This window comes from Squalius cephalus (genome assembly GCF_949319135.1).
Source record: "Squalius cephalus genome assembly, chromosome: 10".
Lineage (NCBI taxonomy): Eukaryota > Metazoa > Chordata > Actinopteri > Cypriniformes > Leuciscidae > Squalius > Squalius cephalus.
Window position 1 is genome coordinate 3,285,525 of NC_137131.1, and position 19,600 is coordinate 3,305,124.

General features: G+C 35.0%; 1 protein-coding gene across 2 annotated transcripts in view; it reads right to left on the reverse strand.

Moving 5' to 3' along the window:
* The window catches only part of nav1b (neuron navigator 1b), a 66,344-nt gene that overhangs the window by 26,134 nt on the left and 20,610 nt on the right, over positions 1-19,600 (reverse strand). For both annotated transcript variants that reach the window (XM_079884189.1, XM_079884190.1), the window contains exons 4-5: positions 5,857-5,995; positions 2,321-2,624 (exon numbers count right to left, since the gene is read on the reverse strand). In XM_079884189.1, the coding sequence (XP_079740315.1) occupies positions 2,321-2,624; positions 5,857-5,995 (443 nt within the window). The remainder of the gene's footprint in view (positions 1-2,320; positions 2,625-5,856; positions 5,996-19,600) is intronic.

Consider the following 19,600-nt stretch of genomic DNA (forward strand, 5'->3'; position numbering starts at 1 on the left):
TAATCATTCAGCTCTGTGAAATACATCAAAATACCCTGCTATTACCATCTGATACCATGATACCGCAACAGCACTTTTCTGTGGGAAATTACCACATCATCAATAAAGTTTCATTTCCTTTCACACACACACACACACACAAAGCTGAATCAGTGTTGATGACCAAAACCAGGATGACACACGTTCTTCGTGGGGTCAGAGTCAGATACGTGTCTTTGAAAGGTGAGTAGGAAAGCCTTGGGGGTATGACATCAGATGAAGTCATGGAGAGAACCCGATTGAAGCCATGGTTAAGTTTCTGTGGCTTAAATCTACAGTGTGTGAGTCATGGATGCAAGCACTCATCTGCATTTAATTAGAGACACTGCAAAGATAAAGAGCGTCTCAGCCCACACAAGATATAAACTCAGCTGAACGCGTGACTCGTCGGATGAGACCAACACGAATCACATCTGAATATTACACTGAAAAACAGTGACCGAGATATGTGAACTTGCTAATGAGGTTTAATTGACTAATTATTACTGATAGAGGAGATTGTACCAATACTGACGACACTTTAAAAGCACATTTGTTGGGTTTGAAATGATAAAACAGTTGATTTACTTTTCAAAATGAACACTTTCTGGCTCTCAAACTGCATGCTAACATACTCTTACCACTTCTGCATTATACAGTATAGAGTGCTCAGTATGCAATACTTTTATACAGACTACAGTAATGTTTTAATTTTTTTTAATGACTCTTCAGCTCACCAAGGCTGCGTTTATTTAGACAAAAACACAGTAAAAACAGTAATATTGTGAAATATTATTTCAATCTAAAAGAACAGTTTTCTATTTGAATATATTGTAAAATGTAGTTTACTCCTGTGATCAAAGCTGAACTTTTTAGCCTCGTTACTCGTCTTCAGTGTCACATGATCCTTCAGAAATCATTCTAATATGCTGATTTTCTGCTCAAGAAACATTTCTGATTATTATCAGTGTTGAAAACAGCTTCATATAAATATATATTATAGTGTAATTTTACTTCAAAGTGGCTACACACACCCAAAAACAACAGAAACCAACAGTTTTATTCAGTGCTATGACCTCTATGCTTTTTATTCCTTAAATTGGTGATTATGTTTTTGCCATTTGAACAGAGAAAAATTTGCATATGGCACAAAGGCTGCTGGTTTTCTTCTAAGAGCACTGGATCGCTGACATTTAAATGTCATTTTAAACTATGGATCCAGCAAAGAAAGGTTACACTGCAGACAGGAAGACTGCATCAAGAGAAGATAAACCTGACAGGCTTCTCTCTCTTGAAATCTTCTATGAAAACATGGTAAATTCAAGTTAAAGGAACGATTTACCAAAAAATCAAAGTTCTGTCATCGTTTGCATGTTCATGCCATAACAAACCAGCATGACTAGATGCATGAATGAGGTTTGAGAGTTTGTTTTTTATAGGACAACTACTCAGAATCTGACAGAATCTATCATATGACTTCAGAAGACTGATATATATAGACACAATAGACTACTTTTATGATGCATTTATGGTGCTTTATTGTCCTTTTTAGAGTCTTACAGCCTCTGGCCGCTGCATTTTATTGTATACAAAAGTGTGGAACAATATGATGGTGAGTAAAATGACAGAACTTTGAATTATTTGTTTAAGTTAAGACTGAGTTTTGATACTCTTCATGTGGTTCCTTTAAAGTTTCCACACAAATGTGTCAACAGTTTGATCTCTGCTGAAGAGACACTTCACCAGTCTCTGTATCACACATGGTCTTCATTTACAAGACATTATGGATGACAGTAGTCGTAACGTAAACAACCTAAGTTTGTCCAACTGATTCATTTCCAAATCATGATATGGTACCATTAATATATAATTATTTTGGAGTTGCATGTTTGGAGAACAAAAGCGTTTTGTTTTGCTGCCAAGAATAAGATCTCTTGAATTTATGGTCTTGTATATCTAATGTCTGAAATATGTCCAAATCAGAAAATACAGTCTGTTTATGTCAAAGCTAAAGCTTTAACGTTAAATAAAATAAAATAGAATAAAATAGAATAAAATAAAATAAAATAATAAATCAAATCAAATCAAATCAAATAAAATAAAATAATATAATAAAATAATAAATTAAATTAAATTAAATAATACATAAAATAAAATAATAAATAAAATAAAATAAAATAGAATAAAATAAAATTGAATTAAATAATACATAAAATAAAATAAAATAAAATAAAATAAAATAAAATAAAATAAAATAAAATAAAATAAAATAAAATAAAATAAAATAAAATAAAAGTCATACCTGCGATTTTTAGCACACTTTGAGAGTTGTGTGTGATGGGTGAGGTGACGCCCACAGGAGGATTGCGGCTCTTTTTGAAGCTCCCAGGTTGTCCGAGACTCTGAGGTTTCTTCGGTTCTCCTTTCCCCATCTTGTCCTGCGCGGGACCGTCCGGCAGCCGAGTTTTCCTCCACTTGCAGGACGGCTCCGCTTTTAGGCTCCCCGTGTCATAAACTCCATCAGCCTTCCGTAAGGACTTGCAGTCCTCGCTGTACCACGCCAGTCCACTCTCCACCAGAGAACGCTTCTCTGCATCTGTTCGCAACTTCACAAACACACACACACACACACACACACACACAGCAGAGGATATCTGTTAGAAGGGTATATTCAGTATGAGAAATCATGCTATACTACATTTTATATAAATACACTACAATAGTTTTCATCATTGATAATAATCCGAAATGTTTCTTGAGCAGCAAATCATCATATTAGAATGATTTCTGAAGGATCATGTGACCCTGAAGACTGGAGTAATGATGCTGAAAATGCAGCTTTGCATCACATGAATAAATTACATTTTACAATACATAACATAGAAAACAGTTATTTTAATTTGTAATAATTTTTCACAATGTTAGTGTTTTTACTGTATTTTTGATCAAATAAACATAGTCTTTGTTAGAATTTACATTTACATTTTACATTTATGCATTTTTTATCCAAAGCGACTTACACTGCATTTCAAGGTAAAAAAACAAACATATTTATTCATTCTACACCATAAAATATTTGACATAATTAATGTATATTTTATTAAAATGTATTTGTTACTTACTACATTTATTTTATACTGTAATTTATGACCCACATGGAATCTTGATACTTCAACTGCAAAGTTATGCAAGCTCATATTCCATGCAGGACTATTCGTGACTTACTTTTCCTGTAATTTATGACTGACCATTTTTCCAAGTTAAATTAAATGCATAAAGGCCTCATACAACACACTCACATTAATAACCGCAATCAAAGGCATAAAGATTAAACTGAGCTCATCTAAAAGACTTAAGCCTTAAAGACTTTTACACCTACATACATTCTGTGAAGCTTTTCCATGGGCACACATTCCTCTAATGCAAATAACTTTGCATTATATGTAACATGCCATCTTTGACTAATGGAAGTGCTGAAAAATATAATGCCAAGAACATGACATTTCTCTTTTCACACTGTTGCATTTTGAGTAAAGACCAGATGGCACATTGAAAACATCTTCAAAATGTAATGTAATCATGATGACTAAAGCAGCACAGAAAGTCTATCAAATTATTTTGTTCCTCTTTTTGTCTGTTCTAGCTTGATTATTGACATTCGCGGCTTTAATGACGAGGAAAACAAAGGTGTGATTTCATCGAGAACTGATAGCAAGTGCTTCAAACAAGCAAATGACGTGCCTGATAGAAAACAGCTGCTCTTCATTCATCCAGGAAAATCAAAGCCAGGCTTTTGAGCTGGTTATATGTACAAGCTCTCCCGGCCTGACTTTGACTGTAGGGGGGGAATATGATACACGTGTCTCATACTTTGGTTATGTTGCATTATTTGTAATCATCATTTGTGACGTCGTCTTAACAAAATATCAATTTAAAAGATGCTTCTATTAAAGGGATAGTTCGCTTTGAAATTAAATTTTGGTATGTTTTAGCTTACCTCAAGGGCATCCAAGATGTAGGTGTCTTTTTTTCCGCAGTAGTTTCAATTTTGATATTTTTTGATACGCCTTGTCTACGGCAGTTCATTGGAACGGATGTCTTTAATGCGACATCTAGTGTATATATATCTATGCACCAGTCTGCGTACACGTCACACAGCAGGAAGCGCCCGCGCCCTCAGATCACTTGGACGTGGCTGTGTTATAAGAGGTAAAAACTATATAAATACTGTTCGTTTTCTCACACAAACCGCTCGTTTCGTGTCTTAGGCCATCAATGTGTACTTACAATGGGGAATTGTTTAATTTGGACGATGGGGAATTGTTTTAATTTGGACTCTGTGCATGCTCTTTGAGACAGTGACCACAGACCTGCATGATATGACTGACAGACAAGAACAGTTTGACCTAAAAATATCAAAATTGAAACTACTGCGGAAAAAAAGACACCTACATCTTGGATGCCCTTGAGGTAAGCTAAAACATACCAAAATTTAATTTCAAAGTGAACTATCCCTTTAACCTGGTGAGACAAAAACAGCCCCACAAATTGTTTCATTTAGGTCACAATTGTGACTGCGATACAGCCTCTTATCAACAGCAGAAACATTCAGTTCTAGAGAAAAACACCAGACTTCCAAACCAGAGACACGTTAAATTGAAGATGGCAGCAAACACCAAACCACAGTCTGAAACAAGAGCCTGAAACTGTCAAGACGTCTTGGGTTCTCTTGTCTTGACACAAAACAAATCCTCAGAGGTTATTTTATGCCAATGTTTACCAGAGAAGGAACTGCAAAACAATGTCAAAAACAGATACGGAAGTCATGTTAATATGTGCCTTGGTGTCTTCATGCGTTTTTGTTTTTTAAGCAGTGGTTGTGGTCATTTCAGTTTAGAACAAATTCAGGGTCTGTGTTTTTGAAAGTCGTCTCTTCTGTTCACCAAAACTGCATTTATTTGATCATAAATACAATGAAACAGTAATATTGTGAAATATTATCACAATATCAAATAACTGTTCAAATATATGGTAAAATGTAATTTATTCCTGTGATCAAAGCTGAATTTTCAGCATCATTACTCCAGTCTTCAGTGTCACATGATCCTTCAGAAATCATTCTGATATGATGATTTTGCTGCTCAAGAAACATTTCTGATTATTATCAATGTTGAAAACATTCATATTTGCTGCTTCAAATTTTATTTTAGGATTCTCTGAAGAATTGAACGTTAAACAAACAGCATTTATTTGAAATAGAAACCCTTTATAACATCATAATTTCTTTAATTTCTAAAAAAAAAAAAAAAAAAAATACTAACCCCAAATATTTTGAATGGTTTGTTAAATTTTCTACCTCATGGCCAGAATATGGTCAGCTTCATACTGAAATTGTCACGTTATTTACAGCTGTAGATTGATTTAGATCTGATCTAAATCCCTGTATTCTTACCTAAACCACAAATGAGAGTCTGACTTGGCTAGTTGGATGAGTTTCTGGATATTTTCTTACCACAGAAAATAATTTCTTATACCTCGCTTTCCAAAAGCAAACAGGAAAAGTGTGTTGACAGAAATCCACTCATGTTTAATGGATGCAGTGAGGTGTGCTTCTCCATAGACTTCCATTGTCAACGTGTTTTATAAGCTGAAATCTGTAGCATGTTGTCAGTAAGGCTTCAGTTGAATCTAACCCCATTCAGAACATTTAATCAGTGGTGTTTTTAGTGCAACATATACTGTATATGATGTCTCAAACCTGCTTGTCGACATGCAAGTTTATGCCAAGTTATACTGAGTCCAAATAAGCAACGTTCAAGAGCCTTGAGAAGCGCTTACCATGACGGAGGAGTTGCGTCGCGAGCCGACAGGTGTGGTGGGGAGAGAGTTCAGAGAAGAGCTGGCGTTGAGATCCTCTGAGCTCAGGTTATCAGAACCATCGCTCAAACCACTGCTGATGGAGCTGCTCTCGTCCCAACTGCACACACACACACACAGAGATAAAGATGTTTAGAAGAAACACAGAAAGGATGAATGATGCAAGCGAGAAGTAAAGACCGCAGTACCACACCCTGGGCACGTTATTACTCAGAGTTTGCTCTCTCAGGGCTCAGAAGACCTAATGTTCTCAGACATTATTCACTTCTAGCATAAAGTTTGGGTCAGGTGTTTCCCCTAAAATTCTTTTAGAAATTAGACACAAATGAGTCAATAGTTGAAATACAGTAACATTAGATTAGAACTGAAAAGTTTTTGTTTATTTTGAGTAGGGCTGTGAACCGATTAATCGCGATTAATCACATCCAAAATAAAGGTTTGTGTTTACATAATATATGTGTGTGTACTGTGCATAATTATTTTGTATATATAAATACACACACATGCATGTATATATTTAAGAAAAATGTGTTATTTTTTCATATAAAATATTTATACTAATTAATAATACAAATTATATATATATATATATATATATATATATATATATATATATATTAGTATATATAAGCAACTATTTCTTAAATATATGCATACGTGTATATTTATATATACAAAATAATTATGCACAATACACACACATATATTATGTAAACACAAACCTTTATTTTGGATGCGATTAATCGCGATTAATCGTTTCAGATCCATAAAACCTTTCAATTTGCAATTTGCAGGTTCTTTATAGTGGAAAACAGTTCTTTACATTCTAGAATGTTCTTCACACTAAGAAAAAAAAAAAGGTTATTTTAAGAACTTTTCACAGAAAGGTTCTTTGGAGAACATAAAATTGTTCTTCCATGGCATCACTGCAAAAACCCCTTTTTGGAACCTTTATTTTTAAAGTCAATAATTGTAACCCTTAAAACTCATCTTATAATCAAAATGACATATTTACATGTTTTTTACACCATTGCTTCATTTAGTACAGTGGTTCTCAACTCCAGTCCTCGGGACCCGTTGCTCTGCACATTTTGTATGTCTCTCTTATCTGACACACTCAGTTCAGTTCATGGAGTCTTAACGAGCTGATGATCTGATTCAGGTGTGTTAAATAAGGGAAACATACAAAATGTGCAGAGCAGTGGGTCCCGAGGACTGGAGTTGAGAACCACTGATTTAGTATATGCAGATTCATCAATATGCAAATTAGTAAACAGCTAATATGTATAATGTTACACAAAGCATGTTCCCGTTTGCCATCTTAGAGTCAGACAGCTGCCTTTTAAAATCAGCATCCTTAGACATGCTTTGAACATTATAGTACTTATCCATTATACAGTATTATCCAATACACTGGAGAAAGGCATATAGTTCATCATAACATCGTAATATACATCATATACATAATTGACTCGCTATATTGCTATATGTACCCAATTTTTCCTGTCCCTTCTTAAAGGAGAACTCCGGTCAATTTTAACATTGAGCTAATTTTTTTGTCTTTGTTTACATCCTGTTTTTCGGTTGAAGTCCAAAGTAGTCGATTGCAGAGTTCACACGCATAGGTTTAATACCTATGATCACGCGCGTGAACTCGGCAATCGACTACTTTGGACTTCAACCGAAAAACAGGATGTAAACAAAGGTATTTGCGCTGGCTTAAATAACATCATTTTTATACATTTCTTTCACATCTACTGCAGTCAGACTCACTCGTGTTCACTCAGAAGGAATCACTCACATTTTCTGTGCACTTGTAATGACACATCAAGGATGTTAAGAGGCTAAAAGCAGGTTTAGTACTTGCCCCATTGAAGTCAACAGGGTGCAAATTTTAAAAATAGAATAACTCGGTGTAGGCAACACCGATTTTTGTCGTTGTTCTCTGTATTGACAGCACTCCAAATGTACAAAAAAAATGAGCTCAATGTTCAAATTGACCGGAGTTCTCCTTTAAGGTGTTCTCCGCCACACACGTTGACAGGATTGGTCACATGTTTGTGACGGTAGGAGACGGAGGCGGTTTAAAAACGCGTTTTTGAGATCATCTTTGGTTCACTGCAGTTTTAAGGAGAAAATACTCAGCCATGGCGTTGACTTATGAATTTGCACATGGTTTGACTTAAAAAAAAAAAAAAAAATCCCCAGAGAGTGTAGAGCAGATATAAATTATTTGTCACTTGTCTTTCCTATGGGAAACTTTTCTGCTCCATTACCTGACCTAGGAACAGACAGCAGGATCTCAATGGGAGTATCACAATGAAGCAGATGTCTTCACCATATGACCAGAGACTCATTCTACCACACAAGCTCAACTCTAGCTTTGAAACAGGCTTGCATTTACTTCCCAAAAAACATTCTAGGGGATGTAGATTCAAAACTGAATGATGGGTAGAAACTGGAACGATAAAGATTAAGGTCAGTGAGTTTAAGAATGGCAAAGCCTCAGTCCCGTAACTACGGACGGGCTGTTCTGGCAAACGCTCCCTCTGTTCTGAAAGAGGGAAAGCCACACTAGGATCATAATTCGTCTTCAGTCTTGGAAAAAGATGTGATTTAAGCCCAAAACATATGCGACAGAAATGCTATGTATTTTAAAACTCCTTTTCATTGTGTTTTCTATTCACAACAACATAAATTCAACAAGTTCTAATGCATTAAGTAGCTCCACAATATCTGTACTATCTGCTATTGTAGCAAAGAGAGGTGTAAAGGCCCGTTCACACCAAGCATGATAACTATATCAGCGTCCACACCAGCGGACGATATCGTTCTGTTTATTCTACGTACGAGTTGCGAGTTTTGTCGTCTGCCGCTTTAAATGCTCGAGGTCTGCAAAGCAGGATGGATTCTGATTGGCTGTCATTCTGAAAGCGATTTCAACAATATCGTTTCTCTGTGTCGTTATTATTGTAAAGTTGTAGCGATATTCTTTTATATTTAGAACTTTTTTTTAGAACTATAACTTTATCGTTATTGTTATAGTTATCGTCCTTGATGTGAATGGACCTTAAATAAAAAATGTAAAAAATAAAATAAATAATCATATTCTTCAGTAAAAATAGTAAAGCAAATTAATATTTAACTTTCTTAAAATAAAAAAAAATTAAAAAGTATGGGATAATTACATTCTTAATAAAAATATGCAGTAAACAGATTTATAATTCTCTCAAAATAAAAGTTTGGGGAAAAAAAGGATTATGAATGATTATATCCTTAATTAAAAGTAAAAAGTAGAGTAAGTTAACAGAAAAATAATACACATACAAATAAAAAATCAATGATTAACTATATTACATTTTATATTATTTAATAATAATAAATTAATAATTCATGCATCAAAGGGTTAAGGGTAGTGTTGTGATATGTTTAAAGGAAAACAAGGAAAAAATACTGTCAAAGAAAATGAAAACTCAAGAATACAGTGAAAATGGTTTTGGACCATGAAGATGTTCTTTACTGAAACAAAAGTTCTTCAAAGAGCCATTCACGAATCTTTAATGACTCAAGTGCGATGTTAATAATGACACAAGTGGGATGTTAAAAACGAACCTGAGTGATTATCACAGTAGATGTCTGTCTGTCTCTTTCTGCTATCATGTCGGTTCTAGAGTACTTCGTGGTTTCAGACTCAGCAGAGACTACAGAGATGGAAAAGGGAATTATGGGTGCCAAAGAATCAGAGGACAAAAATGGCTTGTTGATGTTCCGAAGAACAACTTAAGGAGCCAGCAATTTGTGCTAATTACAGGTTGTGCGGGCATCGAGGGGAGAGAATGGACTTGCCTACATGTCTCAACGGTTAGAGACGACTCCCGCAAGGATGTTTCTTAATGCTTTTCTTTTCCACTTCAGTTTCCATTTCCAGCCATTTAAAAATGTAATGGTGGCACTCTGGAGCCAAAAGTTGGCCGAAGTCTGCGTCAGCTTGTTTTAGTCTCGTTTGAACAGGAATTGTGAGATTACCATACTGAGATATTGCATAATTAAAAGACCAAACTAGTCTCAGACATTAGATTTTGTGTGGTTGCCATGTGCAAAACTCACTTCCATAATACTGAAGCATTCTGGGTAAATGTCAACTTGTCAAGGCAGTTTGTGGTGGTTTTCGTTTATTGAAAAAAAAAAGAGAGAAATAAAATATAAATATTAGATTTTAAGGTTGAGTTTAAGTTGAATAAATACTATAAAGAAATGAAACTGAAGAAACAATGCAGATCAACCTCATACACACAGACACAAGATGACATTGTTCACACAAACGCTCTGATTGATGTCTCAGAACAGAAGAGTTTTAGTTCATCAGTGTTTCACCCTCAGCAATAAAAGTCCGGTTCTGTTCAGTCTCTCAGGAAATGCTTGCTGTCTCTGTATTGGGCTGAGGGACGATTCATGAAGAACCACTGTGGTCTCCAGAATGGGCAACGGTACCATCAATCTCATTTGAACATTGGAAACCGCCAAATAACTCAGGAAATCATTCATCACAGCTGCTGTGAAAACACAGCCCAAAAGGTACGAGTTTAAAATGGAAAAAGACGTCAGTGTAAGAAATCCAGCTGGTTTTACAGCTGCACACAGTGAAACATAAAGAAAAGATGAAGATAAAGAAACGGCAGCTGTGGTTGCCAGAAATTCAACGTGATTGTGACAATGTTTCAGGGATTACGACATATGACATATTGCTGCTTTTATATTTTACAGATAGTATAGCATGTTTTCATTAAGTGATTTATAATCTAACTACAATTTGATTTTTACCATCAAATGTAGCCTACTGACAACCATCATATAAACACAAAGAAAAAAATCTTTAAATGTTACTCAACATTAGTGGGATCAACAAAGTGTCTTTCTTTAAAGAAAAAATTTGAGTTTCAATGAACTTAAACAATTAGGCAACCAGGTTACTTTAAGATAAACCAACAAATCATTTTTTTACAGTGACGATGAATCAGAAATCATCTGCTGCGTCTGAAATAGTAGGTATTGAATTTGAATTTACTTCGAGACCATTAAAAAAGTATGTTCTATAGTAATAGTGAATATGGGTTGTATGAATGAGATTCGTACGTACTACATCCGCCATGTTGTTAGAGTCACATGACCTACCAGCGTCAGTTGCGTCGCTTCACTTCCCTTCATAAATCCCTCCCGTGGCCTCATGGGATACTAAAGTGTGTATCAAATCAAAATTTCAGTGAAAGTAGGTCATCCAAGCACATTTTACCTACTGTTTTTCAAATATGTATTCAGACATACTCTTTTGGCGTACTGTTTTTCGCATACTATATACAGTAGTAGAGAGCTTTTTCGGATGCAGCGAATGTAAGTAGCCTGTCCATAAAACACGTATATAGACGGTGCACAGAGTCATACACACAATGACAAAACACCATCAGATAATAACAAAAGTCCAAAGCACAGGCAACCAGGGAAATCCAGGGAAACGGGATCATAACACGAGAACCAGGATAAAGTGCTCAGAATGGAAGTGTAATACAAACAAGACTTCGCAATGAGTGAATGAACACACGTGGTTTAAATACGTAAATGAGATAATGACAAACAGGTGGCAGTAATCAACATGATGAGTCCAGGCAATGGGTTATGGGAAACGTAGTTCATGAAGCGGTAAAGGAGGCTGAAGGAGTGTCCTCTGGTGGTTATCATGGGCACTACAGCTGGCAGGTGTGACACCAACATTATTTTATAGTAAAATTACATTAAAACTAGGGCTGTCAAACGATTAATCGCATCCAAAATAAAAGTTTGTGTTTACATAATATATGTGTGTGTATGGAGTATAATTATTTTCTATATATAAATACACACACGTGCATATATATTAAAGAAAAATGTGTTATTTATATATAAAATATTTATATATAATATAAATTATATATAATATAAATATATATACACAGTATATACATGCAAATATTTCTTAAATATATATATGCATGTGTGTGTATTTATATATAGAAAATAATTATACACCGTACACACACATGTATTATGTAAAAACAAACTTTTATTTTGGATGCGATTAATCGTTTGACAGCCCTAATTAAAACACAACTTTTCCACTATATATGATAAGTTAACCAATTAACAGGTTTTTACTGTACCTTTTTACAACGTAATTTTAAGTAATGCTATATTGTTAGCATTTGCACAAAATTTAATTTATATAATTGGACTAGTCTTTATGCCAATGGTCAGAAGTGTGGCTAAGAGACAATTAAGGCACCACAAACGTCTGAACTGAACGGAATTAATGTCTAAATAATGTGGTCTACTACCTAAACTAGGTTTCACTCTCACAGAAAACCTCAAGTGTTGACAGGAATAAAGGCTGCAGTGGCGCCGATAACTTTAACAGGTCCTTTGGGGTTTTTATGAAGAATGGATCATGCTTGTACTTAAGGAAACTCAGATCACTCTACTCAACTAAAACACCAATACTTGATGACAGAGTATTAAACCATTGTTTATTCTGGCTACAGCTCAAATTGGCAGGTTGATTTGTATTCTGTGTGATTAAAAAATTGAGGAATGACTTTGGGTGGGGAGGTTTTGTTGGGCTTGAAATACTGAGCAATTATGTTCTCCTCCCAACTTTATTCCTTATGAAAAGCATGTGGGGCTTTGTGACAACTCCCAGCGTTCAGCACTCATATCAGCTGTGACTATATTTTGAGTTACACCCATATTGGTGAAAAAAATCCATAAGTGACAATACGCAGAGAGGAAGAAAAAAACCAAGAGTGTGTAGAGTCTTGAGCTATTTACCAGATGACCGATTCAAACAAGCACAGTTACTCTAACATAAAACTGACCAATAAAATATCCTTCCACTTCAAAAGGACGAAAAACACTTTGAACAAATCCTAATTAGACTCAACCTTGACCTCTGTAAACATGAACATGCACTTTGCATGTAGGTGTTGCAGTTTAACTAACAGGAGCCACTCTTTAAAGAGAATGTTAAAGAGCCTTTTCTCAGATTACACAGCATCTGTTTGCACTTAAAGTAATACACAGTACATATTTATATCAGCAGTGTTGTTATTGTTATCTAAATCTAAAACTATTTTTGGTAATTGAAATAGAGCTGAAATAAAATATTAATATCCAATTTGAACAAAATTAAAAATGTTACATTGACAATTAACTGAAGTAATTTACTAAGAAATGAAAATACTACAACTGAAAAAAAAACAAAAAAAAAAAAAAACTTACTGAAACTTAAACCAGGCCTACAATTAAAATGAAAACTAAAAATCTAAAATCCAATTCAAAATATTAATAAATAATACTAAAATAACACTATACATCACTAAGACACTGATGTTCAGTAAATTATTATTGATTTATTATTAGCAGTATTATTTTTATATTTACTATAACAATGATAAAAACAATAACAAATTCTTTCACCAGTAATATAGTTCATTAGAAACTCATTCAACTAATCACAGGTGTGTTTACTTTGGCTATTTCACTTCGAACACGACTTATCCAATCAGAATTTGGAACCGAACCCATCCGTTCTATAATAGATAATACAGAACAGCGTCCAATTTGATAATCCTTTAAAAAAATCAGGGATTAGTAAATAAAACATATTGCTGTCAAACGATTTTTCCTTTCATAAGCACTAAAAAAACCCTTTACTCACTTTGAAAAGAACATGGTTCTGTTGAGACACGCAGATGTCGTCAGAGGGCGAAACTCCCTGCGCGAGAATCCTTCATTCATTGCTGAGTCACGCGAAATCACGCACACTCATCCAATCTTTGTTCACGCTTAATCCAACTCTCATCCATTGAAACTATCCGACTGAGATCAGGAGTCCCTCTTTCACAGGCAACACCCCCGTAAAACACCCCCACCTCCCGGAGAGCCAGTAACTGTGTCCAGATGTTCAGCAGCGTCCAGCGTGTGCGAATACAGCTGCATTACTGGACCTGGTCATGTTCAGTACAGTTACTCCTTCAGGGAAATCACAGCGCACACACACACACACACACACTTGTACATCTATCTTTGTGAGGACATTCATTGACACAATGCAATCTCTAGCTCCTTATCCTAACCTTACCCATCACAACTAAGTGCCTATAACCCGAACCCTGACCCTAAACCTACCCTTAACCTATAGACTCCCCAATATATAGTTTGTAATGTATTGTAACATATGTATTGTTTTATACAAATAAACAATCTGTATTTGAAAACAATTTGTATATTATTTATTAAAATAAGGTCATAAATAAAAATAAATATTTAACTCAACTGTTGGGTTATTTTAACCCAACTGGAGTTTAACCCAATGCATTGGGTTAAAATAACCCACAGTTGGGAAGGTGCTATACCAACCCATAGTTGGGTTATTTGTTGGGTTATTTTTAACCCAACATTTTTAAGAGAGTACAGTTATTATAACCATATCCATAAACCAAGTCATGGCCCTCAAACAGGCCTTTAAAGGCTCTCAGAGAGAGAGGACCGGCCAAAATGTCCTCACTTTACTCTCTTTGTCCTCACTCACTCCAATGGTCCAAAACTCAAACCGGTCCTATCACACACACACAGTGCACACACACACAGCACACACACACACACACGCACACGAACACACACACACAGCGCACGCACGCACTAACATTTTGGGGTCAGTTAGATTTTTTAAAAATAAATTCATATTTTTATTCAGCAAGGATGCATTAAATTCAAAAGTGACAGCAAAGACATTTCTAATGTTACAAAAGTTTTCTCTTTTAAACAAATGCTGCTCTTTTGAACTTTCAATTCAAAAATCTATGTTTCCACAGAAATATGAAGCAGCACAACTGTTTTCAACATTGAAAATAATTCTTGAGCATCAAATCATCATATTAGAGTGATTTCTGAAGGATCATGTGACACTGAAGACTGGAGTAATGATGCTGAAAATTCAGCTTTGATCACAGGAATAAATTAAAAAATATATTCAAATAGAAAACACTCATTTTAAATTGTAATAACATTTCACAATATTCCTGTTTTTATTGTAAAATTCAGCCTTGGTGAGCATAAGGCACTTCTATCAAAAACTTCTTTACAAAATCTTACTGACTCCAAACTTTTGAACGGTAGTGCATCAAAGCACCATAGGATTACTGTACCATTTTATAAGGGTAATATAATGCATTACATATACAGTACATATACAGCTTCATGGAAAGTGTTTTGAGATTTACAACACTATTCATCTATACTGACAAAACCAGTGAGTTAAACTTCAGGCTACGTGTCTGAACCAGCTAACGCCAGAAACACACACTTCCCATGACAGACCCCTTTGATGGCTTTTCCACACCAGCAAACGCACACATTCATCTCTGTTCACCTTTGATGTCGAGCGCTTCTTCTGAGGTTCACGCCAGAGTCCAGCGGGGAAAGACTCGACGAGCTCCATATGAGCACGAGGAGGACAGGGAAACGCTGGGATATATTAGCTGTGAGCGAGTTACTGAGTGAAATGAAGCTTGAATCTCTTTCTGTCCATCTCATTTCTTTCATGAGGCTCCAGTGGTGTCGAACCATGTCTACACATATACACAAACACACACATAACCACACACAGATATATCTCCCAAACACACTGTGTGTGGCCTGCGCTCCTTCAGCTATGAGGTTATGTGCGCACATCATCTGGAAACGCGGATAATCATAACATGTACACAGTGTGTATCCGCAAATAGCAAATGAATGCATCTTTCAAGCCCTAAAGGCCCTGGCTGCCTATAAAGGTACAGAATATTCATAAAAGTTGCATAAAACCTCAGAATTAGACATTTGGTTACACTTTATTTTGATGTTCTACTAACTATACCTAACTTTGGCACTACATGTCATCTAGCAGTCATTAGAGTATTAGTAGACTGTCTGCTTAATATCTGCTAACTCTTTATTGTGATGCACCACCAACAGACTTTCTAGTGACTGTAAATAACTTTGCAAGTACTTTCCACTTATTATCCTAACCTGAACCCTAACCTAACAGTCTACTAATACTCTAATGAGATTTATTTGACATGTAGTTGCTTATAGTTAGTCTAAAATGAACCATCAAAATAAAGTGTTACCAAAAATTTAAATACAAAAAATCAAGACCCATTTGCACCTTATAAAAATATGCATGTTCATAATTTCTCATCAAAATGCAATAACTATAGTATAACAGTAACACTGAAAGCACTCTTCTAACTCATCTTTGTGCATCCAAAATTTAAGACAGTCAGTACAAGGCGAAATCTACAGTAGGATTTGGTCAATGTACACTATACATGTCTGTTTCAGTCTAAAATACGGCATATTATGGAAGTTAAATGGGTTACAAAATCCATAGAATAAAGTAAAACCAACAACCTATGTGCATGCACATTTCTTTAGTTTGGATTTATAATTAACATGAATATCTGCCATAATGCCAATTTGCACAGTCATCACATCTGCCCAACCAGACTAAAAGCAGTTCACTTGTGCAACAAGCTCCTAAAGACACAATAATGGCTCTCTGGGATTTAGACCAATGCAGTGCATGAATAACAACACATCACTCACTTTTATATCCTTGTGTCATGAACACATTTCTGCCACAATTATTAAATGAAGATTTCAAACTATAAATCAAATGGCTTCAATCCCATCAAACTGCTTTAGCATGAATAAATGCTCCATATGCACGCGTCACAGTGTTAATGAGCGACTTTTACACAACAAAGAGTCTTTTACACCAGGCATCTGTTAGATCGAGATGTAAGATTGTGAGTTATGTTCACAGAAGGGAAACAAATGATGTGAATCTCTCAAACAAACCACAAAACAGCAGCTCAAGCCTGAAACATTAATAAAAGCCATACACACACTTTCCATGCATAAGCCCAGAAGAAAACATAATTGCTCAGAGGTTGCACTTTCACAGCTCAAGAGACTTCTTAATTATTAATCGTTTAGGTATCAACTTTATCTCAGATGCTACATTAAGATGCTTTTAGTAATAAAATCACCAGACAAAAGTCAATAGTTGTCATGAAATAAGTGTATAAACCGGATCTTTTGCTCCAGGAAAAATTTGATGGGAAACTTTTGTGCTTACACTGAGATCTCTGATATTGGTGTTTTAGCAAATCTGAGCATATCTCTTCTGAAACTCAGATTGCTTGATTTGAAAAACAGGAGAATTAAGCAAAAATGTCCTTTATTTCATCTCACTGCTGTCAAGAAAAACATCTGACATATTAACAATAGAAATATTGAGATATTAAACATAAATGTCTAATTTTTGTTTTCCTTTTCAACGGGTATGAGAGCATTTTGAGAGCTTTGCATGGAGATAAAACATTTATTTACACTCTTATATATACTGGCATCTATGGGTCCACTAAGAACCTTTAACATCCATGGAAAAATATTCTTAACACTAAGAAAAAATTGGTTCTTTGGGCAACCAATAATAGTTCTTCAATGGCATCACTGCGAAAAACCCCTTTTGGAACATTTATTTTTACGAGTGTACATAATATTTACTTGTTTATCAGAAATTCAATGTCAAAGCACAGCATTCCTATCTGCACTGCCACAAAGGGAACCTAATAATAGAGATAATTCACTGACACCCACATGAAACACCCACAGCCGTGAGGAAACGGCACACAAGCTCCACCACAGACGTCTGCAGTTCCAGTGTATTTCCAGCAGGGGTCACAGCATGTGAAGCAGGACCCCGTCACACACTCATGCAGAAGAGCATTCAGCCTGACCACACATAGAGCTTGTGTATGTCATGGCAGTCCTAGAATAATATCCCGCACGACCCCAGACACCTCTCCAGATGTGTGTGTGTTTATTTGTCTGTAGGACAGCTGATGTCCACATGCTCGGAGATCTAGACTGGTCACCCTTCCTCTTGTGGTCAATGGATTGCATCCTGTGAAAACGTATTGGGAACAAGGCCTTGAATTACATGAAAACCTCACACCTACTGTAAGCACAAATTGCATAAAATCCTACGGTTGCTGAGATCCTTGCTGGAAGTTAAAGTTAAAATTTCAGAATGGCTTGTAATACTGTGGACTATTCAAGCTCAAAATGGTTAAATTGTCAATAAACCAAGTTTGAACTACAAAAAACAAAAAAGTTTGATATTCTAAAATGTTACACACATACAAAAATAAAACACTGTCAGGGTAGTACACAACACTAAACTAAACAACACAAATGCTCAAATGAACATAACTATTAGCACAAACTCTTTACATGTGATGAGTGAAGACATCTTCAAATGCTCTTTTCCTCATCGCAAATATCATGATCAATGATTTTACCAAAAACTTGCATGTATTATATACATAATTATGCATAAAATATATATTTCTCATAAATTATGATTCATTTTATATTTTTATCATCATTATTATAATAAAATTAAACAAATATATTTTTTCATAAATTAAGTGATTCATACTTATTTATTTTAAAGAAATATTGTTATAATAGTATCATCATTATTATAAATATTTGTATATTTTACTATGCCATGCATAGTCTTGATAAATATACATTTAAATCATATTTATTTTTTCATATATTATAAAGTGATCCATACTTTTTTATTTTTAGAGAAATATTATTCTATTGTTGTTATAATTAAAATAAATATGTTAAAATTGTATTATGACAAGCATTGCCTTGTTAAATGTAATTTTATATATTTTATTTAATATGTTTCATAAAGTATGTAGTATGTGGTAATTCATACTTTTATTAAATTAAAAACAACAAAAACGATTTTACAGTATTTTATACTAAACATACATGTACAATCTTTCTAAATACAATTTTGTGATGAGATAGCATACAGTTTTCACTTTTACATTATTCTCAGTTAAAATTATTTTTAGAATAAACCATCAGCAAACCCACATTCCTTATATAAGCCTCACTCTAATAGTCATGCATGCTACTACAACCTCAATGCAGTTTCTAAATGTGCAAAATAACTTCTCTGATGTGATTTGCACTGTGTATCCAATCCCATGAAAACCCAGCCTGAAAGGACACAGGAAGAAAACGAATACTGAAATGATTACTAACACATAGAGAATCAATGGCACACATCCATTCATTAGCCTCTCACTCCAGCCCTGCATTGTGATATGCAGCCATTTTCCATCCGCAGTCACACACACACACACACACACACACGCTAATATACTGACACACCATGTTTCACTGGGTCACACAGAGTCAGGCTGATGGGGGTTACCATGGCAACACATCACGACCCATGCGCTGCAACACAGAGAAAGATGGAGAGGGACGGGAGGAGGGATTACTGGGAGGAAACACACCATTGCCACCGTCCTGTGTGTGCATCCCCAGATATGCTTTCCTTTCAAACAATTTTCACTCAGAAATTGCTAGTAAATTTCACAAATAATTACAAAGTAGCAGCACGTTTAATTAAACATTACGTTTTGAAGTAGAAAGATTGAAATAGTATTTTCTTGTATTCTATATTGTATATACATATATATATACCTGGTGGAAGAAAAAAAATGTGAAGAAAAAAAAAATGGTGGAAGGACACAAG